The sequence below is a fragment of the Panthera leo genome, chromosome A1, assembly GCF_018350215.1.
Source record: "Panthera leo isolate Ple1 chromosome A1, P.leo_Ple1_pat1.1, whole genome shotgun sequence".
Lineage (NCBI taxonomy): Eukaryota > Metazoa > Chordata > Mammalia > Carnivora > Felidae > Panthera > Panthera leo.
In genome coordinates, this window is record NC_056679.1 from 123,209,789 (window position 1) to 123,237,326 (window position 27,538).

General features: G+C 37.2%; 1 protein-coding gene and 1 pseudogene across 1 annotated transcript in view; both read left to right on the top strand.

The window, feature by feature from the left end:
* The first annotated feature begins 389 nt into the window (after positions 1–389).
* SPINK5 (serine peptidase inhibitor Kazal type 5) overlaps positions 390–27,538 on the top strand; it is a 96,469-nt gene continuing 69,320 nt past the window's right edge. Inside the window, exons 1-3 of the mRNA XM_042906242.1 lie at positions 390–479; positions 23,145–23,170; positions 27,042–27,169. Of these exons, the coding sequence (XP_042762176.1) occupies positions 467–479; positions 23,145–23,170; positions 27,042–27,169 (167 nt within the window). The 5' untranslated portion in view covers positions 390–466. The remainder of the gene's footprint in view (positions 480–23,144; positions 23,171–27,041; positions 27,170–27,538) is intronic.
* Positions 17,664–18,279, top strand: LOC122200544 (annotated as a pseudogene).

Sequence of the window (27,538 nt, forward strand, 5' to 3'; positions counted from 1 at the left end):
AAGTATTGAAAGAAAATTTTTTTCTACTTCCTGCATCTCTGCTCAGTGGCCAGAAAATCATCATCCTCATTATTACCATCAATGCCAACTATTGAGGGCCTACTATGTGCCAGGTCCTGAGTTCTAAATAATATAGATATTAGCAGCAATCCTTATATTACCACCACCTTTTCACAGATGGAGCAGGTTAAGTGAAATCTGTAAGATCCTATAGGTATGACGTTTTTCTGTCAATCTGTTTTTCTGTCTGTGACTAGCTTTAAAATCCTATTCTTTCTATAGTGACAAATGGAGGGACAAGAAGAGGTATTCAAAAGCTAGATTGTTAAGGTCAAAGGACTCATATAGATTCCCTTATATTCCAATAGGTAAGCCACAGACAAATTACATGGTCTTTGAAAAGCAGAAATGAAAATGAACATCTTGATTCTGAGGCTGAGAGGAGTCACTGGAAGATTTTTTGTGAATGAAATCACAAGGTAAGATTTAAAAATCAAGTCTATTTTTTACAGCAGTTTTAGGATCACAGCAAAATTAAGGGAAAGGTAAAGAGATTTTCCATATACCCCTGCCAGCCTCCACATGCATAGCCTACCCCACCCAGGTGGAGTATTTGTTACAGTTGATGAGCATAAAAAATATCATTAACTAAAGTCCATAGTTCACATTATGGTTCACTCTTTACACTGTGCATCCTATGAGTTTTTAGAAATGTGTAATGATATGTATCCATCATTATGGTATCACACAAAGTATTTTCACTGCCCTAAAAATCTTCTGTGCTATAATTATTCATCCCTAACCCCTGGCAACCACTGATCTTTTTGACTGTACCCATACTTTTACCTTTTCCAGAATTTCATACAATTGGAACCTGACAGTACCTAGCCTTTTCAGACTGCCTTCTTTCATTTAGTAATATGCATTTAAAGTTCCTCCATATCTATTCATAGCTTAATAGCTAATTTCTTTTTAGATTGAATAATATTCCATTTTCTGGATACACCAGTTTATTTATCCATTTACCTACTGAAGGACATCTTGGTAGCTTACAAATTTTGGTAATTATGAATAAATATCCATGTACATGTTTTTGTGTGAACATAAGTTTTCAATCCTTTTAAGTAAATACTAAGGAGCTATGTTGCTGCATTGTATGGTAAAAGTTTTTGCAAAAAACTGCTAAACTGTCTTCCAAAGTGGCTGTGCCATTTCACACTCCCACCAGAAATGAATGAGAGTTTCCATTGCTTATATCCTCACCAGTATTTGGTGTTGTCAGTGTTCTGGATTTTGGCCATTCTAATCACTATGTTGTGGTATCTTTGTTGTTTTAATTTACATTTTACCAATGAAGTATTACATGGAGCATCTTTTCATATGCTTGTTTGTTATCTATCTATATTTTTTGGTGGGGTGTCTGTTAAGGTCTTGGGCCCAATCTATTTAAAAATCAGATTGTTTCTTATTGTTGAATTTTAAGAGTTCTTCGTATATTTTGGGTAACAGTTCTTTATCAGACATCTTTTGCAACTATCTCTCCTAGTCTGTGGCTTGTCTTCTCACTCGCTTGTTTTTGCAGAACAGAAGTTTTTAATTTAATGAACTCCAGCTTATCAATTCTTTCTTTCATGGATTATGCCATTGGTGCTGTATCTAAAGAGTGATCTCCATACCCAAAGTCATTGTGGTTTTCTCCTGTGTTATCTTCTAGGAGTTTTATATGAAGTTTTATGTCATTTTACATGTAGATCTGTGATCCACTATGAGGTAATCTTTGTGAAGAATGTAAAAGCTGAATTAAGATTTTTTTTTTTTGCTTGTGGATATTCAGTTGTTCCAGCATCATTGTCTTGATTACTGTAGCTTTACAGTAAACATTAAGTCAGGCAGCATTACTTCCAGCTTGCTTATTTTTTGTTTGTTTTTTGTTTTTGTTTTTGTTTTGTTTTGTTTTACTTTGTTTTGCTCCTTCAACATTGTATTGGCTATTTGGAGTCTTCTGCCTCTTCATATAAACTTTTGAATCAGTTTGTTAATACCCACAAATAACTTACAAGGATTTTGATTGGGATTGCATTGAATCTATACATCAGGTTGAGAAGAACTAACATCTTGATAGTATTGAGTCTTCCTATTCATGAACATGAAATATTTCTTAATTTATTTAGTTCTTTGATTTCATTCACCATAGTTTTGTAGCCTTCCTCATATAGGTTTTGTACATATTTTTTTATATGTAGAACCAAATATTTCATTTCTCTGGGTGCTAATGTAAATGGTGTTGTGGTTTTCATTTTAAATTCCACTTGTTCATTGCTGGAATATAGAAAAGTGATTGGCTTTTGCATTTTAACCTTGTATCTTGCAACCCTCCCATAGTCACTTATTGGTTCCGGGATTTGTTTTGTGTATTTGTTTGGATTTTCTAGAGAAACAGGCATATCATCTGTGAACAAAGACAATTTTATGTTTTTCTTCCTATATATGCCTTAATATTTTGTGGAATGAATAATAGTTACCATTTATTGACTACCTACTAAAGCCTAGAAATTTTCAAATATTAGCTAATTAATCCTCCTGATAACTATAGAATTGTTTAATCTCAGCCAAGACCCAGAAATTCCAATAATTTGCTGTTGTTTTCATTGCTGATAATGGTGGATTCATAACCAAGAACCTGATCCAATTTTAAAGCACATGTTCTTCACTTGTCTTGCTTCCCTGCTTGTAAAATGTTACAGGAATGTAGATCAGTAGTAGGATGTAGATCACTGTGCAAGATTTGAGGCTGGTGGAGGCATCAAACATAATAATTAAGGTGAAAAGACTTTACAATGTCTGGGACCAACATTAATGACAGAACTCTTTTGTGTGAACCAGAGAACACATTATTGTAAACACATTTAAGGTGCTTAAATTTTTAAACCCGAGAGAACAACAACAACAAAAGTTTCCCTTATCATCAAGTATTCACTCTCTTTAGATACTCTATCAGGTATTGGAGTTATGAACATGGATAAGGCTCTGTTAATTATGTGTCTTCTCTGTTAACTACACACCTATGAAAACAAAAAGCACATCATAATTTAATCTTAAAATAATGCGTCAAATGGGTGATGAAGACAATATGTGTATGATAGAAGAGGTTAGTGGAGGGAAGGGTCACAAGTGGACAGGAAGTCCACTCCACTTCAGTTTTAAGGTAGTGGCCAGGTTCTCTGTTGGTGTTCTACACCCATAATAACATAGCATCATAAACATTGGAATAAAAATGAAGAATAAACTAATCCTACTCCTTCATTTCACACAAGTGGAAACTGAGGCTCAGAGAGGGCAATTTTCCTAAATCTAGTTTTTTTGATGATGAAATTAGTACTTAATTCTAAATGTATCTGGCTTTCAGATCAGCACTTCTTTTCTTTTCTACAAGCAGGCTTTTTTTTTTTCTTTTTTCAGTAGGCTTCATGCCCAGTGCAGAGCCCAATGCAGAGCCCATTGCAGGGCTTAAACTCATTACCCTGGGATCAAGACCTGAGCTGAGGTCAAGAGTGAGATGCTTAACTGACTAAGCCACACAGGCACCCCTCTACAGGCAGTTCCTAAGTTGAAAGACCACTGAAAGAATGAGCTCTCTCAAGTTTATGTCACTGTTTATATCCTGGCAATTTGATTTGAGTTGAGTTGTCTGCCTTAAATTCTTTTTAGAACAAGGCGGGGTGGAAATAAATTAGCAAGTGAGCAGAAATAGACATGAGTAGTCTGGGATAAAATGACACTCTAAATCTAAGGAAATCCTATATGATGAATCATCCTTCATATATTTCACATTATAATTTGACCTTGGAGAGTACAGTGTGATTTAGTTCTTAAAAAGAGGGTGGGTGGGATCTGGAATGAAAATAACAAGAGAACAATCATCTTATTGAATATCTTTTACTTGCCATTTATTGAGCTAGATTTCATTTAATATGAATCCTAACATTGTTCTATGAGATCAATATCATTATTGACATAGGAACTCCCTATTAGTGAAGCACAGAAGTTCATACACCTGGTAAGTGGAGGAGGCAGGCATGTGTTCTTTCCTCTGCAATGGTTTACTTTATACAGTCTCCAGATTGAGTGGCATGCTAGGTTTCTATATCTGAAAATGGAAATGATATTACCTTTCTCATTTAACTTCCACACTGGAGCAAAGGTATGAAGATACGGGCTAAAGACATAGAAGTATTTTGAAAAATATCGCACTATCATTTTCCTTAGAGGTGTGGGATAACAGCCTGTTGGTAATTTACATTTGGAAGGCATCACAATAGCATAGTCTTTGTGGCCACACATTTCTAGGTTTGAAGGCAGTCTGTGCCACTGTCTAGTTTTGTAATTTGGGGTAAGATTCTGAACCTCAGAATTATACATGGAAATAATAATTTTAAAATGGAGATAATAATGCCTCATAGGTTTTGAGGAAACATTAAATCAGATGACAGGTGGAAAAAATTATAGTCATTAGTTCTCTAAGTTCCAGGGAGAAAAGGTTTTACCCAAACTACTTATTTCTAGTAACAGGAATGTATTATAAGGATAACATGTCATAGTAAGAAAAAAGGATCCCAGAGGGAAAATGTGGCATATACATACAATGGAATATTATTTCATCAAAAAGGAAATCCTGCCACATGTTACAACATAGATGAAACTTGAGGACAGTATGCTAAGTGAAACAAGACAGTCACAGAAGGGTACATACTGCATGATTCCCCTGACATGAGGTATCTGAGGTAGTCAAATTCACAGAAACAGAAACTAGAATGATCAAGGCCAGGGGCTAGGGGGTGAGGGGGAAACAAGGAGTTGTTCAGTTCAGTTGTTTTAGTCACACAAGATGAAATAGTCCTAGAGATCGGTACATTGTGCTTGTAGTTAAAAATACTGTACTGTATGCTTAAAAATGTTTTAAGAGGGTAAATCTTATGTTATATAGTTTCTATCAGAAAGAAAGAAAGAAAGAGAAAGAAAGAAAGAAAGAAAGAAAGAAAGAAAAGAAGGATCACAGTTCAAATAAGTGATCCAATAGGAAAGACTGAGAATGTGCTTCAGGCACCTAAGACTTGTTCAAAGACAAGGTACTGGATTTTTTTTTTTTTTAAGATTTTGATATTTCATTACAGTCAGTTCATAGTCATAAGGGGAAAATTCAAGTGTGTTGGACTGCTGTGCCCATGCTTTCGTGTTTAGTAATCTTACAATTTTGAATTCCATATTTTGTAGAGAGCTGTGCCAATATATTTGTAATGCTTAGAACACCTGCCTTCATCACTACGAGCAATGGATTTTCTTGCCATCCCTTTCACTGGTTCTTCTGACTCTACTATCCGGCCCTCACCTACTTTTCTGTATCTTATTTCTTTTTCCATTTATCAGTATGTTGATTCTTTCCATATTACACTACTCAAATTCCAGCAGGGGGGGCATTATTTAGCTAAAATAATATCCATCACCCCTATTACACAGAAGTCCTCATGCAAAGTATCCTCAGCCTATGTATTGACTGCCCTCGGACAACATGTCACCCTTTGTCTGATTAGTAGTCATGCCTCCCCACGCTGAAAGAAGGGCCCTGAGTTCTCTTTCCTCAAAGAAATTGGGTGGGACAATTTTTCATAGAGGTCAGGCATCATGGAAGACAAAATTACTATTAATGTCATTATTTGAAATTAGAAGTTATTTGGTCTATTCTCAATATGGCATAAATGAGTAATCTCTGTTTTAACAGGACGATGCAGTTTGCCCCAGGCCAGATGAGTTGTAATTAGTAGCCAAGTTATAGTTTGTGTCTCTAGATTTCTACCTCTAATGTTTCTCCTGTACCAGGTACTACCATTGTGATAATCAGCATTAGTAAAGAAAACTAGCATGTGGCAACTTTTTCTTAGCAGTACCAATCTGTTACTGCATTTGTCATGGTAAATGTTATCACCACTGAATGTTTGGATAGATAGCAACAGGTATCAATAGATGCAGACATATAAATATACAGGTACATTTAAAAACCACAAGCTTGCAGTATTCTTTTTAAATAACTTTGATAATTTTTCATTTTACTTTTTTTCAGAATATTATTCATAAAGCTTGGCTCATTTCCAGTAAAATTGCTTATTCAATTCCATTTTTAAATGTCTTTTTTGTTAATTTTGGCCGAGTTTTAAGTACTTTTCCTTATTGACCATATGTAAGTGATAACCATTTCCACTGATTACATTATCTGACTTACAAAGATGTATCAGATTACTGTTAAATTTGCATGTCAAAATTTTTGCATACTCAGCAAATATTTAAGGCAGAATAGTTAATTAAGATGTTTATTTTAATAGAACATTAACCCAGTACAAAGACTTTCAATAAAGAAAATATTTGCTATCTTAAAATATCGGTAGAAAAAGCCATGAGAAATAAAACAGAATGAGACTCAAGATTTAGGTATTGTGCCCTTTACATTTTGGTCTCATTATCCTATTCTAATTGTATCTACCACTATTTTAATTTACCTTTTATTACAGTCTAGTTAAACTCCACAATATCCCTTTTCCTCAAAATATACTTCTCCTGAACCTCACCTGAGTGTCTTTATGTTTCAGATCACTCTTTTCTCAAGGCTTTTATCAAATTTCATGTCTCTTATAAATCTTTTCTTAATGTTTCAGCTGATTGTAAACTTTCCCATTACAAACTCCCATGGCACTTCATCTTTTGGTGGTTATCACTGTTTATTTCAAAGTAGAGCTATGTTGGGGATTAGCCTTAACTACCCTATTAAATTAGAAGATCCTTGAAGGCAAGGTTTATACCTGATTCATCTTTAGTAACTTCCACAGACTTTGAAATTGATGATCAGTAATGACTCAGCAAATCAATGAATGAATAATTTTAGTTTATGTACTGCTGAAGTGAGCACAAAGAAGGCATCATCTTGATAGAGATAATGGAAAATGAGAAGTGGACTTTAAAAATGAAGAAAGAGGGTAGCAAATCAGTAATGTGTTCAGTGGTGAAAGATACACTTCTTCATACCATGAAGAATATTCAACTGATACAAGATTCAACATACTCAGAGCAATTGAGATGCAGGGGAAAATGTAGCATGGAGAAAAGGCCACACTTGGCATCACTAATTTTCAAACGGTTTATATCTTTTCCCTCTTTCATTTTGATCAACGAATATGTACATAATGTCTTTGCATGTACTCCCTGTACGAGATACTAGATACACACTGGTAATTTAATCTCTATGCACTTTTTTTTAGTTTATTTATTTATTTTGAGAGAGAGAAGGAGAGAGGGAAGAGCAGAGAGAGAGAGAGAGAGAGAGAAAGAGGGAGAGAGAGAATCACAAGCAGACTCCACACTGTCAGTGCAGAGCCCAATGCAGGGCTCGAACTCACAAACCATGAGATCATAACCTGAGCTGAAACCAAGGGTTGGCTGCTTAACTGACTGAGCCACACAGGCACCCCCTCTCTGTGCACTTTTTTTGATGATCACTGGGTGATGTGTGGAAGTACTGAATCACCATATTATACAACTGAAACTAATATTATGCTGTACGTTAACTGGGATTTAAATAAAAACTTAAAAAAAGTAGAAAGTAATGAAGGTGGAAGCTGGGTGAGGCACACTGGTCCTCCCCTTTCTACATGAAAACAAAATACTTTTATTTGTTACATATGTTATGGTTACATTCACAATCTTATTTGAACAAATTTTATTGTTTAAGCATTAAATTCAATATAGCAAAGACAGAAACATTGTAAGCCCCAGAAAAAGAACAGAAGACACTTAGGAGAGTTCTAAAGGAACAGGAAGAGAGGAAGTTAGGAAAGCTGTCTTTGGAGTGGAAATTTGAGATAGGCCATTGTTACAACAGTGAAGAGAGTCAGCAATACAAATAAACCTTTAGAATGTGGCCAATTGTGAATACCTAGGTAGCTTGGTGAAGTTCCACCAAAGGTAAGAAGCCACTCAAAGAAGGTCCTTGGAAGTTAGATCTCAGAGGAGTTCAGCCATGGAGATGCTAATGACAAAATAATGATTGCAAAACAAGGAGGAAAAGGATAGAAAGAAGGCTAAAGTAAAATCTCCAGGGTTCTACATCTTCTCTTAAAAGTGTATCTCTGGCCAAGATGGATTCTGGATTTATGTATACATTCTGCAGGCAGGTAATGATACAATTTTTAAAATCAGAGATGAGAAACTGGCCGATCTAATAAATCATTAAAAAATAAATACTTGGCTTTTCTAACAGTACCCTTATACCCTCTGTGGGTCACAGCAGAATCCCTTATTCCAGAAATAACTGTCTCATCACCAAGATAATTAATAAAACTTTGAAGCTAATTCTGGCTAGGAAGCATAAGGCAGGGTTTCTGAACATCTCTATTGGCATTTCGGACTGGGTAACTCTTTTCTGGGGGCCAGAAGTGCTTTCCTGTGTATTACAGCATGTTTAACAGCATCCTTGGCCACTATCCACCAGTGCCATAGAAGATCCCTAATTGTAACAACTAAAACTATCTCCAGATATTGCTAAATGTCCCCGGGGTTGTGTGGAGAAGGGGGACAAAATTGCCTCCAGTTAAGATAGAGTAAAGCTAATAAAATGTAACCTAGAGTCCAAACCATTACATAAAATTCTATGTATAGATGAGTCTGAGTTTATTCCCCAAAATACAGGGTGTGAAAGAAGAGTCAATCCCCAAATCAGGCATGAGTAGGTGATTGAAAAAGTGTGGGAGAAAGCACATGGAGTTGGAAGTCAGGAGACGTGGAATGAGTTTCAGCTTTGCTGTTCTCAGCTGTTTGTCCTTGAATTTATGGCTTCCCCTCATCGGCCTTACAGATAAAATGAAGATATTTGAAAATACTAGAATATACCAAGACCCATTCCAGTTCAAAGACTATGATAAGTTTGTGACTATTCATAAATGTTCACCTAGTTCTTTGGCTATTGAATTCTCACAAAGACTAGACACTCAAGAGAGCTGAGTGTATTTTCTTGTTGAAAACAAGAAAACCTGACAGGTTTCCCCTCTTTCTTTTTTTTTTTTTTTTTTTCTTTTCTAACAGGGCTCCATGCTATATCTACCCTCACTGTTCAATTCTATGAGCAATGGAAGGAAAAAGTGTGCTCTGGCAAAGGCATCTATTTTGCAATATTCATTTTTTTTCTTTCTGGCAGTTTTGCTTATGCAAGCACTTTTTGCTGGGCTCAGAAATGTAATTCAAGTGGGCAAGGAGTCAAGGGTGAACTTCCATGGGAATTGTTCTCTCCATTTGACTCTCTTCCCAGAAAACAAACGTCAGAGGATATTCTGCATTTCCGCCATAAGTAGGCTGCCATTTTCCATTGCATCACAACTTTGAGAGATTACTGTGACTCCCAAGAGTTGTTTTCAGAGCACACCAGTTAATTAGGTGACAGACAACTGGGTGGAGTGATACTTTATTATTCTAGATGTCTCCACACCCACCACGGATTTGGCCTGGTGCCACCACCAGCCACCCTCACAGCAGTGGCATCTTACTATTGCAGCCACACCCAGATGACGACAAATCATATTTTTTAAGAACTTTAATTAAAATTGCATATATTAATTAATCTAAGGGCAAAAAAAAAAAAAGAGTCTCAGCTCTTTCTTTCCCACTCTCCTTTTTTTTTTAAAGATTTTGAGATGTAACGAGCTAGCCTCGTAAGTGAATGTGGCTGATAAATATATGAGTTGAGGCACATAATACCAGTATGGACCAAGAACAGCAATGAGCTTAGGCTTAGCACCTTATAGCTCATGGAATACTTCTACTCTTACTGTTTAATTTTATCTTCACGACAAAACTGATTTGTAGATGGCAGTATTAGGTGTATGTTTTAAATGAGAAAATGGGCTAAGAGATGTAAATAAATAGGTTTAAAATTGCACAGATAACTTATGGGACCCATTTTTTTTTATTCCAAATCTTACACTTTTTTTCACAGCTGTTCCTTATGTGACTTAATGATAGGGTATTTTAGTCAAAAGGGTCATCATGTAATTTGCTATCTACTGAATGCTGTTCTAGGCGTTGTTGCCTTTGAAGACTGTATTTTTTAAAACTTTTTTTTAGTCGGCCTTGTTTTTTAGAGATGTTTTAGATTCACAGCAAAACTGTGTGAAAGGTACAGAGATTTCCCATATACGTCCTGTACCATACATGCATGGCTTCCCCCATTATCAACATCCTCACCAGAGAGGTACATTTATTACAATTGATGGACTCATCTTGACACATCATTATCACCCAAAGTCCCTAGTTTACTTTAGGGTTCATTCTTGGTGTTGTAGATTCTATGGGTTGGAACAAATGCATAATAATATATGTGTATCCTTATAGTATTGTACAGAGTAGTTTTACTATCTTAAAAATCCTGTCTGAAGGCAATGTTTTTATTACATTGGTTGATATACTTGATTAGTAAAATTTAATTAGTCTACCTTCATTTTGTTCCTTTTGTCAATTTTCTGATGTGCCTTGCCTCATGAGTAATTTAGAAATTTAATCCATGTTCACAGTCTCACTTCAGCTAAAAGTGAGGACTGGAATTAAAATGCAGACTCCCAAATTCCACATTAAGTACTATTTGGCTGTATTCATGAACCTGCTAATGAGTTAAAGGCCTAAGATGGACTCATAACGGTAGGAAAAGGCATTCCCCCACCCCCATCCCCAGAGAGCTGATAAAATATTTCCTCTCTTTTAAAAGAGGAAATATTTGAAAATGTAAGAGCTTAAAATGAGCTGTTTCATTTTCTGACCTATTTGAAAAAGTGTCACTTTTTCATGTTTCAAATGACCTATCAGTCCATCCAGCCACGTGTGGCTATTGTTCATTGTGGGTGACCCAATTCCTTGCCAAAGCCTCACCACCTGGAGTGCAATAAGCTGTCCAAAGGAAGGGGCAATGATGAGGAAATGACTCCTCTACCCTGGAGGCTTAGTTTGTACCCATAAAATTAGGCCCCGGGTTTTGGCACTTTCCATAAAATATTCAATACTTTCAAAGCCCAAGAATTGGATTTCCCCACCGTGATCTCTAATTCAATATTGTCAACAGGGTAACAAGAAGACCTTTCTAATAACATCTAACACTTGTATTCTCCATACACCAGGAATCATCTGAAGTCTTTACAGGAATTACCTCATGTAATCTTCATGGCATCACTGTTACAATTTTGAGTTTAGCAGTGAAGAAATTAAGACAGGGAGTTTCAGTCAATTGTCCCTGGCCACATATCACAAAAGCCAGTTTCTGAATCCAAGTAGCATTGGTACAAAGCCAAACACTTAACTTCGAAGTTTAAAGTACTTTTGGCTCTCAAGTAGTCTTCACTATGTAATTCACACTTACCAATATAATAGTGGCTTTGGCTTTTTCACAGAATCATCTCAATCTGCTTAACAATGCTGTCAAATGGATGATACTCTTATCATGGTTTGCAGGACGTCAAAATGCCAGCAAGTCACACATTTCCAAAAAATCACTGGTCTTCTATGGTGCACTTTGGAGAATTGATCTTCCCTACCCAGACATTGTCAGGCTCCACCTGTAGGAGATGGTTCAGGAAAATCCTAAAACACTTTACTTCATTTTGACTGGACTCTTGAGTCCAGTCCATTTCTTTCTTTTTTTTTTTTTATTTTTTATTTATTTTTTTTTTTTTTTGAGAGGCGGAGAGAGACAGAGCGCGTGTGGGGGAGGGGCAGAGAGAGAGGGAGACACAGAATCTGAAGCAGGCTCCAGGCTCCGCTGTCAGCGCAGAGCCTGCTGCGGGCCTGAACTCCCGGAACGCGAGATCATGAGCTGAGCCGAAGTCAACCGACTGAGCTACCCAGGCGCCCCAGCAGTCCATTTCTTTCTATTGATGTTTCTTCTCATTACAGGTTCTATTTCCTATTACTTTGTTAAGTTTTTATTGTAGACTAGTCATTGTCTTTACTCTGTTGGGTGATAAATATTTTTGTATTCCTCTGTTCTTGAGCTTTGTTCTGAGACACAGTTAAGTTACTTGGAAATAGTTTGATACTTTGAAGTCTTGATTTTAAGTTTTTTTGGATGGAACAAAAGCAGGCTTTGGGGTTAATTTTGCCCCACTGCTAGAGCAATACCGTTCTCAGATCACTAACTGAATGACAAGGTTTTTCCCTTTTACTGATGAAATACAAGGTATCTCCTCTCCTGTTTAAGTTCTGTATATTGTTCCCTGTAGGGTGATTTTTTTCCCCTCGACTTGAGTAGCCTTCTCAATTACATTTACTTCTTAGTTCTCAGTTGAAGACTATTATTTGCTGCAGCTCTCTGAAGACCTTTCTTTGAAGTTCTCTTCTCTTAGTCCATGCCGTGTGATTTTTTTCTTTTCTTTTCTTTCCTTTTTCTTGAGAGAGAGAAAGAGAGAAAGAGTGTGTGCACACACATAAGCAGGGGAGGGGCAGAAGGAGAAAGGGAGAATCTTAAGTTCCATTCTCAGTGCAGAGCACTAAGCAGGGCTGAATCCCATTACCCGGGAATCATGACCTGAGCTGAAATGAAGAGTCAGACTCCAATGACTGAGCCACCTAGGCACCCATGCCATGTGAATTTTAACTCCCTTGGTCTCCCCAACTCTCAGCTGTGTATCTGCATTTAGGGAAACTGCTAGGCTCTGCCTGGGTTTTCTCTCTCTGTGTAGCAGCCTGAAAATGGTCTATAGACAGTGAGCAATGTAGGTATTGCTTACTCTGTACTTGTTCCCTCTCCCAGAGATCACCGACCTGTACTATCTGATGTCTGATGTCAGAAAACTGTGTAGTTTTTCTGGGTTTTTTTTTTTTTTCAGGTAGGAAGAAATATCCTTTCCCTGTTACTACTCCATTGTAGCCAGAACATAAATCTTACTTATCATTTAAAAACAAACCAGTGAACTCCTTAGCATACATACTAATTTGTGTTTCTCTTTTCAGGATATAAAGCAGGTATTTTTCTTTTCCCACCTGTCTTCTCAAAGCCTTCTCATAATTTTCCTCCTAATGAAATTTTGAAAAGTATATCTTTAAGCATCTTTTACATTGTTAGGAGACCCAAAGGTCATTGGAAAAAGACAATAGAATCTTGATTCATTAAATTCCTGTCTGATTCCAACTTTAACCATTTACTGCCTTTGAGAAATTTCCTGTATCTCTCTAAATTTCTGTAAAATGGGGATACTAACAATATTATATGTCTAACCTACTCACCAGGTTAGTAATGAGGCCCAAATGAGAATATGTATTTTAAAACACCCTTTCGTACTCTTTCAACATTTTCTCCTCTTTTTTTTTTTCTTTTTTTAGTTTTCTTTTTCTCTTTAAGTAATCTATGTGCCCAACGTGGGGCTCAAATTCATGACCCCGAGATCAAGAGTTGCATGCTTTACCGACCCAGCCAGCCAGGCACCCCTCTCCTTCTTTTCTTTCCTAATATCACTGAATTAGTGTTTAGATCTATCAAATATGAGAGTGAAAAAAAAAACCATATCAGAATAAAAGTCAAGAGACATGAATTCCTTTGCCAACTCTTTGGCTAATAGATTTGAGGAAAAATCATTCAATCGTGCTGATTTTCAGTTTTACCAACCATGAAATGGAAATAACAAATTATCTACTTACTTTAAAGGGTTAATATAGGATCAAATATATAAAATATAAACAGTGTACACATATTTATACTGTGTACAAATTGGTATTGTACTATACAGTATTCTATGAGTATTATTCTGGAATAAAATTTACATATAAGTACAGTATAATAATAAGGTGAATACCTTTATTAATGCTAGTAACTGCATAGAGTTCTTAAATAATTTCCTGTACACTTTAAAAGCACTTCTCCCGGGGGAACCTAGGTGGCTCAGTTAGTTAAGCATCTGACTTTGGCTCAGGTCATGATCTCATGGTTCGTGGGTTCGAGCCCCGCATTGGGCTCCGTGCTGACAGCTCAGAGCCTGGAGCCTGCTTCTGCTTCTGTGTCTCCCTTTCTCTGCTCCTCCTCTGCTTTGGGTTCTGTGTCTCCCTCTCTCTCCCATTCCCCTGCTCATGCTGTCTCTTACTCTTTCAAAGATAAACATTAAAAAAAAATTAAAAACAAAACGAAACACTTCTCCCAGAAGCATAAGTAGTATATTCTAAGAGTGAGAGAAAAAATAACTGCTATCTTATACTATAGACTAAAGCTAGTTATTGCATTTTCCAAGAGTGTTCTTGTGGTTGGCAAATAAATGTCCACCACTTACAGCTCCTCACTCAGAAATATTAAAATTACTTTTAAGGAAAAATATTTTCTTAACTAGATTAGTTTTTTAGTGAGGCTTTGAAACGCATTAATATCACCTGGGAGTTATCACTCAAAATAAACCAAAAACCCACTAGATTCAAAATCACTTTCACATTCAATTTTAATTTCAACTCCTGCCTAGCTGTTAGATAACTAACTAGTGATACAGTAAAAACTGAAAATATCAGATAAAAGAAATTACCAGAGCAAAACTTAGGCTCTCATAATTATTTAAGGAATGATGCATTCTGATTGTGTGAATTTTTCAGATAGGTGAGTTGGACTACCTATAATCCCAGATCATTTTTTTTAAATTGAGCCTGATTTCATCAGGGAATCCCCCTTCAGAGGCTAAATACCTGTGCTAATATACTGGCTTTACTCCATGGACATTTTTTTAAAAAACACTTTCACAGATTTGACTGAACAATGATTTGTATGATTGTTTTCCACCACTTCCACTAGACCATAACCTCTTAAAGATAGAGGTAATGACTTTTTATTCACAAATCTAACACTAGCCTCTCACACAGTGCCAGGCAAATGTAGGCATTTAGTCAATATTTGTTGTATTCATGTGGGAGTACTATGCAATCTGCTGGAATACCATAGCACCTCACTTTGGACTCACATTTTTAACTTTTTAAATCATTTGGTCCTATACCCTAGAACTCTCTGATTTCAAGCTTACTATTCATCCCTTTATTGCTTTTTTCTGTCTAATGAATAAAGATTGTCACATGACACAATCAATGTGTTACTTGATTGAATGAAATTTTTCAAGTCTTAAGACCTAGATACAACTCTCAGCTTAACCACCTACAAGCCAGGTGCTTGGTGTAAGTCACTGTGCGCATGCTTCACTGGTGTGTCCCTGCGTGTCCAAATCTCTTCTTATAAGGACAATGGTCAGTTTGGGTCAGGGCCCAACCCTAATGGCCTTATTTTAACTTAATCACCTCTTTAAAGGACCTATCTCCAAATGCAGTCACATTCTGAGGTATTGGGTGTTAAGGCTTCATATATGAATTTTGGAGGGACACAAGTGAGACTATAACAGTGAGTATCTGAGATAAGTTAATTACAGGTGTAGGTAACATGGTCTCTACAGTGCGATATTTAAGAGCATGGGCTTTGGAGTTTGCCTTTACTTGCAATGTAAAAACTACTTCTTATAGGCTGTACGACCTTGAGAAAGTTACAGAATTTTACCAAACCTCGATTTCTTTACCTGTAAAAAAAGAACAAAATAGTTTCCTTTTAGGTTTTCTGTTATACCTGTCAGTTAGTATACAGTAAACGCTAGCAAATTAGGGGCGCCTGGGTGGCTCAGTCGGTTGAGCGGTTGAGCGGCTGGCTTCGGCTCAGTTCATGATCTCGTGGTTGACGAGTTCACACCCCTCATCTGGCTCTGTGCTGACAGCTCAGAGCCTGAAGCCTGCCTCAGATTCTGTGTCTCCCTCTCTTTCCACCCCTCCCCCGCTCATGCTCTGTCTCTCTCTGCCTCAAAAATAAACATTAAAAAAATTTTTAATTAAAAAAAGCTAGCAAATTTTATATTTCTTTGCAAATAATTTTATACAGATATATAAATCAAAAACACAGATTATCTTTTCAGAATTTTACTTATAAATATAGCAATTTTGTTCTTGCTTACTGTATACATAGACACATAAATATTTCACATATAAAATACACAATATTCTTTCAACAAAATTCATTATACTAGCTAGTTCAAAGTAATTTACTGTGATTTTTTTCCCAAGGACCATAGCTGCACAGACTTCTGTTTTGTAGAGTCAGAATGACTCCTAGGAGACTCCAGAATGTACTGAATTTCCAGGTGATGGACAGTGTGGAGTCATGGAGCAGTGGTTCTAGTAGCATCAACCGTAGGGATATTGTATTTTAGAACAAATATAACCCAGTATGTAAAAGTTAATCCAGTTAAAAATTAGGTATTGAAACTTTCCTGTTTTCTTAATCCTAATCTAATAAAAGCAACAATATCTATAAATAGTAGGGTCTGTGATCAAACAGTGCCCATCCCATCTTGTTCTTAGATAAAATGAGATGCTTATCTCTATAGTTTCTAAGGCTTTGTGGACAAACAGAGGGGAATTTCCAGAGAGGGAGTGAAGTTAGCTGTTAATGGAACAGTGCAAGATAAGAAGGTGGGTGAAGGCTGTTTTCCAGTTAGCATCTTTCAAAAAAGAGAATACAGACAGACCTGTTAAATTAATGGGGAAAAATATGAGAATTATAGGAAAGGAAATTACGGATAAGAAAATAAGAAGTAAATTACTTCATCTTCTAAGATCTATTAGGGTATATACTTTACAGTCATGATCGCAACACATTTATTTTGCCCAAGCCATTATGGGTGAATGGTTTTGTGTGTGTATGTGTGCAATTGTATGAGTGTGTGAGAGCAGGCATGAGAAGAACTAAATGATCAGTAGCACGCTGTCCCTAGTTTACAGCATTATAATGTCTAGATTCTCTTTGAACTCCCTAAAAGGCTCTGGGAGAGCTTTATCGGGTGTATAAGGTGAGCAAGAGGCAAGGCTGGGATTACTTTCCAAGCTAGTTCCTGATCTGGGGTTCATTCATGCTACCATCTGGGGCAGGTAAGAAAAGAATAACACGTACTTTGCTACCTCACGTGATTGCATAAACAAATCAAGACAGCTAATAATGGCAGATTGTTTTGAAAATGCAGTAAGTGATTTTATCTTAAGAGACTATAGTTATTTATTAAACTATGGTCATCATCAAGGATATCTCTACATAGAAAAAGAAGATTTGAACCACAGTCTGATAACTTCGGATTTAGGAAATAAATTTGGCCTTTAGCAACACTACTGGTCTACAAAATCTCGTTTGCTTTTATAGTTTTCTCATCTCTTTCCTGTGTGTCAATATCCTTGACGTGAATTCAGATTCTGGACCACTTGATACCTGTTTTGAACTGTAAAGTTTATACTTCTTGTACTCTAGCTTCGTTCCTTCTTCATGAGAAGAAAAAAGGTTCTACGTGTTTCATGAATAATTGAAAGAGTGAAGGAAAAAAAAAGATGGAATTTGGAATTTAAGGAAAAGTACGCACGCTCCCTGCCTGCCTTGCTGGCGTGTCCTTGCACCTGCGCAGAACCTGCTCCTTGAACGCTGGCGGGGGGAGGGCGCGCTTCCGGAGCCAGAGGACGCGGGGGCTTGCCGGCCCACTCCTCCGCGCGTCAGTCCCCAGCACTCTGCAAGACTAGAAGGGACAGAGGAACCTGTCCGGGTTCCCTGCAGGGCAGGAAAAAAGGGGAAATGTCAACATGGAAAAAACTCTATGATGAAAAGAAAGGAAAGCTGGAAGCGAGGCTAAAGCCGGAAGATGAAGGGAAATCCGATGAGGAAGAGAAGCTGGAAGTGGAGGGGGAAGCCAGGGCATGAGGGAAGGTTCCAGAATGGGAGACAGCCAGATGATGAGGGACAACCAGAAGATGAGGGAAAGCAAGAAAAGCCGGGCAAGTCCGAGAATGAGGGAAGGCCGCAGTGTGAGAGCAAGCCAGAATCCCAGGCAAATCCTGCGAGCGAGCTGTGGGATGCGGAAAAACGCCTGGCTGAAGATGACATGCCCAGGAAAGCAAAAAGAAAAACGGACAGGGGAACAGACGATTCCCCCAAGGATTATCAGGAGGACTTACAGAAAGGGCACTCGAGGAGATGATGAGAGAACGTGGAGATATGTCAAGGGCTCAGGAAGAGCTAAGGAAAAAACAGAAAATGGGTGGTTTACATTGGATGCAAAGAGATGTACGGGATCCATTCTCGCCAAGGGGACCATGGGTGTCAGGAAAGTCACGGGTGGAGGTAGGGGCCAAGTGGGCTTACATGATATCCCATATCTCTAATGCCTTTGGTCTTAAATTCTGATTTCTCTGATGAAAATATTGCTGACTCTGCTTTCCCTGGCAGACATTTGCCATGCTATGTGCTTTAACCTTAAGCTGATACTTTGCTTTAGCATTAGCTAAACTTTGGCTTTAACCTTTAGCTGATACCTTGCTTTAGCTGGCACTCTTGTTGCCAGCAGCCTTTTGATCCAACTGCAGTGTTCTCTGTCAGTAGGACATTTTCACTCATGTGCATGGAAGAGGTTTTCATGGTACATTGTAAAATAACAATAAAGAAAAACAGTTTTCAGAACCACACTCACACACAAAAGTACTCTCATAACCCAAACCCCATTTTTCTAAAACTTCAATCCCATTCATTTGAATTTAAATGTTGTGGTTGTCAGAAACATGGAGTAACTAACAGAGTATGTGATGAATCACCTCTGGATTTAGAACATTCCTGAAATGAAATGGAGAAAAAGCCCTGATGTCAAGAGGCAACTGGTTTTCCTTCCAATATTGGGAGTGCTCATTGAATCTTCTTTTGGCTCCCTCTCCTCATAGAAGAGGCTATCCATTCCAAACTTCTTATTCATCATTTCAGACGTACTGGGTGTCATTGAGGAGCACTTTTCCAGTAAGAAGGAAACCAACTCCTCAACCTTTCCTCATAGCAGAGATTCTTTAGAGATGCAATAATTTTTTGGTTCTTTTGTTCTGCCTTCACACCACTTCCACTCCTGGGAATACTATCCATTTGGGCTAGGTTTGGGGTTCATCGGAGCATATTACACAGTCACCAATTCTACTTTAAGGCATTAAACTTCCTTATCACCAGTAATAGAGTGTATTGTTGGGTCCCATTTCATATGAATTGACAGAGCAGATAAAAAATAAAAAATCAGTACTTGTGTGTCAATATTTAGAAGACACTTGTACAGAAAAAGCTAAGGAATCAATGGTGACTGAAATCTTGCAATGACTTTGACAAGTTTTAAACAGCAAATGGTCTGATTTGTTTTAGATATTGTGGTTTAGGGCATAATAAAATGGGGATGCCTGGGTGGCTCGGTTGGTTGAAGGTCCAACTCTTGATTTCAGCTCAGGTCATGATCCCAGGGTTGTGGAATCGAGCCCCAAGTCAGGCTCGCACACCAAGTGTGGAGCCTACTTAAGGTTCTCTCTCTCTTTCCCTCTGTCCTTCCCCTGCTGGAACTTGTGCATGTGTGCACGCTTCCTCTGTCTAAAATAAAACTTAAAAAAAAGAAAGAGAGAATATAATAAAATGAAAAGGAGAACTTATATCTTGACTTTTTAATCTTAGTTCAGAACGTGTTGGGGGTGTGATTCCATGATGAGTAAACTTAAATCTGTTGTTGAGGTCCATGTCCAAGTGATATTGACTTTTCTTGGGATCTTTGACATTAACTAATACACCTACACCATTATAATAACATAAAAATGCAAAACCAACTATAATTAACTATAAGACTTATCACTATACTCAAAATTATTCTAAGCCTTACACATACACACACACACACACACACACACAAGAATTTCCTCTAACTCTTACAACAATTGTATACTGCAATTTTATTACCCCTGTTTTGCATATTGGGAAACTGAGGCCAAGAGAAAATAAGTGATTTGCCCAAGGCAACATAGCTAGTAACCGATGAGTCAAGATTTGGACCCACGTCTACCATACGTCAAAGCCAAGTTCATTTCCATTGCGCTGTAAGGTTGCAAAGACAGGAATAGAAACAAATTTCCTGACTCTCTGTTCCATTCTCTTTCGATTACGCCATGATGGATATCAATTTTCTAATCTATAACAGTAATGCAGTTTGAATTTGCTTTCCGTAGACACTCATTTTACGAAACTATTGGAAGAAACAAACCACAGACCTTGAAACCAATGATTATACTTTTATAGGAAATAAGTTATTTCATTAAAAAAAAAAGAAAAGGAAATACTCTGGCTTTGATGGTCTCCAGAATATTGACATCATTCTCAAATTGGCTAGCCTTAGATCAGTTTTCTGGAAGAACCTTTAAAAGGGTTTTGATCCCATAAAGTTTAAAACTTTCCCTCTATGAATGTAGAGACCCTTTGGAGTACTGGAATCAAACCGTTGGGCTCTGGCTTCAACCATTTTTACATAATTTTTCAGGTGCTTTCTTGAGCTACTGGAGTAGAGTAAGCAGGTAGACAAAAGGCATTACTTGTAAAATGGAAGAAGGAACTAAGGAGAAGATACTATCTCTAGAAAAATGTTACATTGATATATTCGTATTTTTAAATACTTTATTCTTTCTTTCCTCCTTGGGAGACTAAATAATGAGTCAACATAGGAGTAAACTAAATTTAGGAGAAAATTGGTTGAGACAAGTTTTTCAAACAGTCATTTGGGGAGTGATGGGTTGTGGAAACTTAAAGCTGGAGACTCTAATGTTTATGATTACGATGTTTGGTTAAACCAAAAAGTGAGACCTTAGAATGTAAAATATCCTTCAGGTTGAGAATTTTTAAAAGTAGTTATGTGCAAGCTTTGATTTCACACAGTTTCTGCCTTTACTAATGCGTGATGGAAGCCATGAAAAAAGTTGAAAAAAGTGTTGAACTTGTGGTCTTCTCCAAGTACCACCCTTGAGTCTTCCTTCTAAACTGTGTGTTCTGGGGAAAGTCAGTGTTCCTTTTCTGAATTTCAGCTTTCCCATGTACTCAGTGTTAGAATCTTGCTGGGTTAGCTCTGTGGGTTGTTAAATTCTAACTTGTACATGAGTCCATGGCACTGAATTGAGACACTTCAAAACATCTGCGGATGGAAGCAACAGCTTCTCTCACTACAGGCAACTTTCTCCAGATGTGGGAATCTGTAAGTCTCTGACTAGTAGGGTAATCCATCTGTCTTTTTCCCTCCCCTCCCACTTATGAAGGGAGCCCAGTTAGAAACATGTTTGTCTGAAAAGTAATGTGTCTGGTCTTGGTGAAGAATTCAGTTCTTAGATACTAATAACCGTGGAGTATTAAACTTTAATGACATTCTTGGATTCAATCTATCGCTTTTTGGGGGAGGTATCATGAAAACATATTAGAACTGTAGAAATAAACATTATCGGTTCAAATCTGCTCCCTTGACAGGATGCTAAAGGATGGAAACTAAATTGATGTGGTGTATTAAGTCTAGCACGACCTTGAACAACTGGTTTTATAATATTGGTTGTTGTTGTGGGTGTCACCAGTATTTGCCAGTATATATAAAAAGTAGGCTGCATCTCCACGGGTTCAGTCTTAGAGCACCAGCTGGTGAGCAATGCACGGAGCAGACTTGTAACCAACTTACATCATCTTCAACATGAAGATAGCCACAGTGCCAATGCTTCTGACCCTGGCTGTTTGCCTTATACAAGGTGAGCAATTTGCATGTAATCTAAGCCTCTTGCCACACATGGTAAAGCCCTAGGCAGGGACTTGTCTCCCTCCCCCTACTCCTGAAATGTGTGTTTGTATGTATATATGTATGTGTGTATGTATAATCTTGAAATATCTTGCCGGACAGAGTTTTGAAGGATTACATATGTGGCTTAATAAATATGTTGTTATCTTTAGAAATGGCAAGTAGTTTGACACAATCTGAATTTTTACCAATGATAAATCCTTCTATTAAATCTTTATTAGTTCTGAAAAGCTAATAGATTCTTCTTCATCTTCCCATAACCAACTACATCAATTCATACTGATAGGAATTATGTATGTAGTAGATATTTAAAATGTAGATGTATATTTCATATATATATAGTACTATATATAAACAATTAAAAATAAAATTCAATCATCTATTCCTATTTTAAAGTAGCAGTGCCTTCTAGTATATTTTATCTTTGTATTACCAAATCCTAAATGAACTGAGAGCATCTCTCCTAAAGGGTAAGAGACTTTTATAAGAAGTGAAAGGTAAGTTTTTGCACTTGCTATTTGAATTTGAAGGAAACATGAATTGCCTAGGCTCAATCTTCTCTGAAGCATTTGCATTTTTTAAAAGAAAATCACAGAGATGAAGAGTCTGGAGATTATTATACATAAATGATGTCACTTTCCTAAAATAAGTGTGTAGGTACAAAAGGGAGTCTGTTGGGGCGCCTGGGTGTCTCAGTTGGGTAAGCAACCTACTTTGGCTCAGGTCATGATCTTGCTGTCTGTGGATTCAAGCCTCGCACCGGCTCTGTGCTGACAGCTCAGAGCCTGGAGCCTGCTTCAGATTCTGTGTTTCCCTCTCTCTCTGCCCCTCCCCCGCTCGCCCTCTCTCTTTCAAAAAATAAACATTAAAAAAGGGGGGCGCTGGAGTCTGTTAATAAGAGAGTATAATAGCTTGGGATTTTAATCATTCTTAATTTTTGTCAAATCTCTAATTCTTGTAGCTGTAATAAGGAGGCAGAGTTGCCAGAATTGAGAAAATTTAATTTTATGTGTATATATGATATAAACTTTACGCTACACTATACTTTTAAATTATAATTGCTGTGATATACTTGGTATTTGTTACATTATAATTTTAAGAGAGGTCTCTCATACTTTTCTGTGAAAGGATCTTTTTGAAATCAGATATTTTGAGGGGGTAAGAAAGTATATGAGTATTATTTTCCAAAGTAATTTAGACTTTTATGAGTGACTGGACCTCTGTGAGTGTACGTGCTGATTTCTTGGTGCAGTGCCTTCATTTTATTTGCCATCGTAAGTTTTAATGTGTTCAAAAACAATTTGTGGTTTTATAACATATTGCCATTAAAATAAGCAAGACACTGCACTGAGTGAATTGTTTGTTTATTGAATAGTTTACATTCCCTTAACTTTGGTTTCTATATTTTTGTCCCAGATGCTGCCAGTGAGGGTGAAAATCAGGTTAGTCCTGCTTTTTCTGTTCATTGAATCCATTCCAAGATCTCTAAAGAAAAATGATCTGTGGCCAACACCTTCACGTTAATAATACAGACATATTATACTGATAGGTACTAATAGCTTTCGTTAAAAACAGAAACAAGTCTTTATGAAGGAAGACATGAATCATACAGACGCACACACACACACAGACACGCATATCAATGTACAAATGATGATGGATGTCTGTAAGAGGCAATCTACCATGCTAAAGGAGTGCTTCAAAATTCCATAAACAGGGGCACCTGGGTGGCTCAGTTGCTAAGCTTCTGACTGCTGGTTTCGGCTCAGGTCATGATCTCACAGTTTGTGAGTTCGAGCCCCAGGTTGAGGTCTGTGCTCACAGCACAGAGCCTGCTTGCGATGGTCTCTCTGCGCGCCAACCCCCCCCCCCCGCCCCACCCCCCATGTCTTCTCTCTGTCTCTCTCCAAATAAATAAAGTTAAAAAAAATTCCATAAACATACCAGTGAATTAGTATTGTTCAGTTTCACACCTGAAAAAGTAACAACATACATAGAAAGCTGAAGTGAGTGCTCTTGTGATTATTGTGTATAAAGGGGTTGTCTCTACCTAGTATATATTCGTATATGTATGTCAGTGTATGTATTTCATTCAATAAATATTTACTCAGCATCTACCATTTGTCAGACCCTGTTTGAGATGTTGGAGATATTGGAAAGTAAGGAAACAGACAGGAACCCAGTCCTTGTGGAACTTGCATCTTAGTGGAGAAAAACAGACAAGTGAATGAGTCAATTAATAAAATGTATAGCACATTAAATAATGATTAGTGTCACAAGAAAAATGAAGTAGGATGGAAGGTAGGAATTTCTGGGGATGGAGGTAGTATCAGTTCTTCTTAGGATAGTCAAGAAGTTTTCTCTAAAAAGACAGCATTAAAACAAAGATCTGAAGTCCAAAGCCTGACTCAGGGCTCTGTCTCACCAACCGTGACGTCATAACCTGAGCCAAAATCAAGAATGAGACACTTAACTGACTAAGCCACCCAGGCACCCCCTGTAGAAAATTTCACCGTAGTCTCTATTATTTCATCTAAGTTTGCTGTCTGAGGAGAGGCTCAGAAACCTCTACGGAATAAGTAGGGTAGTAGGGTAGAGTAGAAAAAACTTGGATTTGAAGGAGTCAGAGAGCATGCTCACTTGCATGTTTTATACTGGCAAAAAGAAGAGTATTGTATAAATATCACTGTGCATGAAGCCATAATTTGCTTTTTCAGACTCTATGATAATGAGTGGTGATTTCTGATAGATATTTCTATTTTTTTTTTAAATTTTTAAATGTTTTTATTTTTGAAGGAGAGAGAGAGAGACAGACAGAGCATGAGCAGGGGAAGGGCAGAGAGAGAGGTAGACACAGAATCTGAAGCAGGCTCCAGGCTCTGAGCTGTCAGCACAGAGCTGGATGCGGGGCTCAAACCCACTAACTGCGAGATCATGACCTGAGCTGAAGTCGGACGCTTAACCGACTGAGCCATCCAGGCAATTTTGCAACTGGGACTTTGTACAAACTCTATTTCTTTTAAAAATAAATTTAGCCACCCTTTATGTTGGCATAGGCAAGAAGAACACAAAGAAATAATTATGTCTCTGGAAATATTTCTGATAGCAATCTTTGTATATTTTGTCAGAAATGAGAAGTATTGATTTAATGTTTCTTATGGTCCTGGAATTTTTATTTTCCAAATTCAGTAGCTTGAGTTCTTGACAGCTCCAGAAAAGCATGTTGAATGTTATAAACATGACCCGGAACAGCACAGAAAATGACTGTAGTCATCTGCAAGGATCTTTACCATACATTTAAATTTGTTATCACAGAAGGGTTATTATAGTCAAAAGCACCTTGTTAGTGCCCTAACACAGAATGGAGGTGATGCCAGCTCCTGGGGGATTGTATTATGATATTGGAGGAGAGACAGTAGAAGACAATGAGCTATGTCAGAGCCAGTAAAGGAAAGAGCTTGGCCCTGGAGGGCTTTAGTTTTTCTGAGACATGTGGAGAAGACATGAACAACAACAACAATAGCAAAACAAAACAAAATGAAAACAAGCCAAAGGTTTTTCCAGGGAAAAACCCACCTCCTGCTTTTAATTTTTATGGCCTTTATTCTGTTTGCCAAGAGAATCCATTGGATTATTTCACAACTCAGAAAAATAGCATTGAGTTTTATCTTAACTCACAAAGGATATGTTTCCATCACAAAAAATACCAGGCTCTTCTCTCTATGACAAAGTTGCATCTAGACTTTTTAGAATCAGTTATGTCTGGCAAGCTAAGCAGTAACTTTCCATGTTGGCATAAGATACTGTAGAATCAGGGGCTCCTGGGTGGCTTAGTTGGTTAAGCGTCAGACTCTTGGTTTCGGCTCAGGTCATGATCTCACAGTTTGTGAGGCTCACAGAGCCTGCTTGGGGTTCTGTCTCCCTCTCCCTCTGCCCCTCCCCTGCTCATGCACTCTCTCTCTCTCTCAAAATAAATAAATAAATAAACTTAAAAAAAAAAAGATACTATAGAATCAGAGACTACACAGAGCTCAAGCGGCCTAGTCATCAGTCAGTTGCCAGAAATTATTACTGTGCTACTCAGATAACATCACTGGGTGGTGATAATCATTTTCTGAGGTATTTTAGTAGGTCACCATTAGCAAAATTTCCCAGGGCTTGTCACTGATATTATTTATTTATTCCTCTTCTCCATTAATTATTCTGCTAGTGCTACCAACTGCCTCCCATGTTAAAGAAGCTAGGTGAAGTACATCATTATCCATTAGTATCCATTAGATGGTAAGCACAATTCAGGCAAGGATGCTCCTGCCTCATTGCTCTATCCATGCATCTAGCTATATACATGGCACTTAGCAAAGTATATTAATATTGTAATGACTTTTTGTTAACTTATTGAATGATTATTATAAAGATATAAGAGGCTGGACAGAATTCTATGATCAATTCTTTTGAAGAGGTTGTATTTGTCAGAGTTGGACACAAAAGCATCGTTTAATTTTTTTTTCTTATGTAAACATCTTGAGGCAGTATTTTTTTTTGGCAAAATCAAAACAAAATAAAAACCCCACAGAACTTACATTCTAAAGGCTTGCTCTAAATACCTAGTGGATTTTCTAAACTGATAGCAAGTATGACATATTAAATTAGTACTTTATGAGATAGTGCAAATGCACCATTGATTTTAAGTTCCTAGAAAATAGTGACATACAGAAAGCCTTCCATGAAATATATTGAATTTACCTTTTCAGTAGTCTTTTCATGTTCCTTTTGACAGCAATTATTATTGACCTACTGTGTGCTGGGTATCTTATATTCATCATATTCCAATAATAATAATAATAGCAACAATAATAATAAAGGAGGAAGAAGAGGGGAGAGGAATGTAATTATTGATTATTTACTATGTATCAAGCACCTTTGAATGTTTCACATACTTATAATATTTAATGTTCACAAGACATATGAAACATATGAAATTATATCCTGTTTTTACAGATAGGGTAAGTTAGCCATTGAGAACTTAATTTGAGAAGGCTATTGGGCTTGGGAATGACAGCCCTGGAATATGAGGTCAGGTCTTTCCATTTTACTCGTTGTTTTAGATGAATGCTTATTAAGTGGATTTTCAATCCCCAAGGGACAATCCAGTCATTATTTGAATTCGTGTTATTTGTGTCAATTGAGTGATTGGCTTCGATAGAAATCAGGTAGTGGTCATTAAATAATATTGCTCAAGGAAGTTCTTCTTAGAAGGTAAAGCCTTGGTTTTATGAGCTTCAGTAAACACAGTTCTTTAAATCTTTTCCTTAGGAAACATGCAATGAATATCGGGCATTGATGAAAAATGGAAAATTATTTTGTTCCCAAGATAAAAAACTTTTTCAAAGCCCGGATGGAATAGCATTCATCAGCAGGTGTGCCACATGCAAAATGATACTGTGAGTAAAAGTTCTCGTTCTTTTGAGTGTTTGAGTTACCAGCTATTCTCTGAAATAGTAAATGTATTCTTTTTATATCCCATCAAATGTACTTTTCTAAATCTAAATGGTTAAATAAAAATGCTTAGCAGAAGTTGGATAAGTACCTCCTACCTGGAAAGATTTTTTTTTAACTTTTTTTTATTTATTTATTTATTTATTTATTTATTTATTGAGAGAGAGAGAGAGAGAGAGAGAGAGAGAGAGACCACGCTAGGGAGCGGAAGAGGGGCAGAGAAAGAGGGAGAGAGAGTCCAAATCAGGCTCCATACTGTTAGCGCAGAGCCCTGCGTGGAGCTTGATCTCACTAACCTCGAGATCATGACCTGA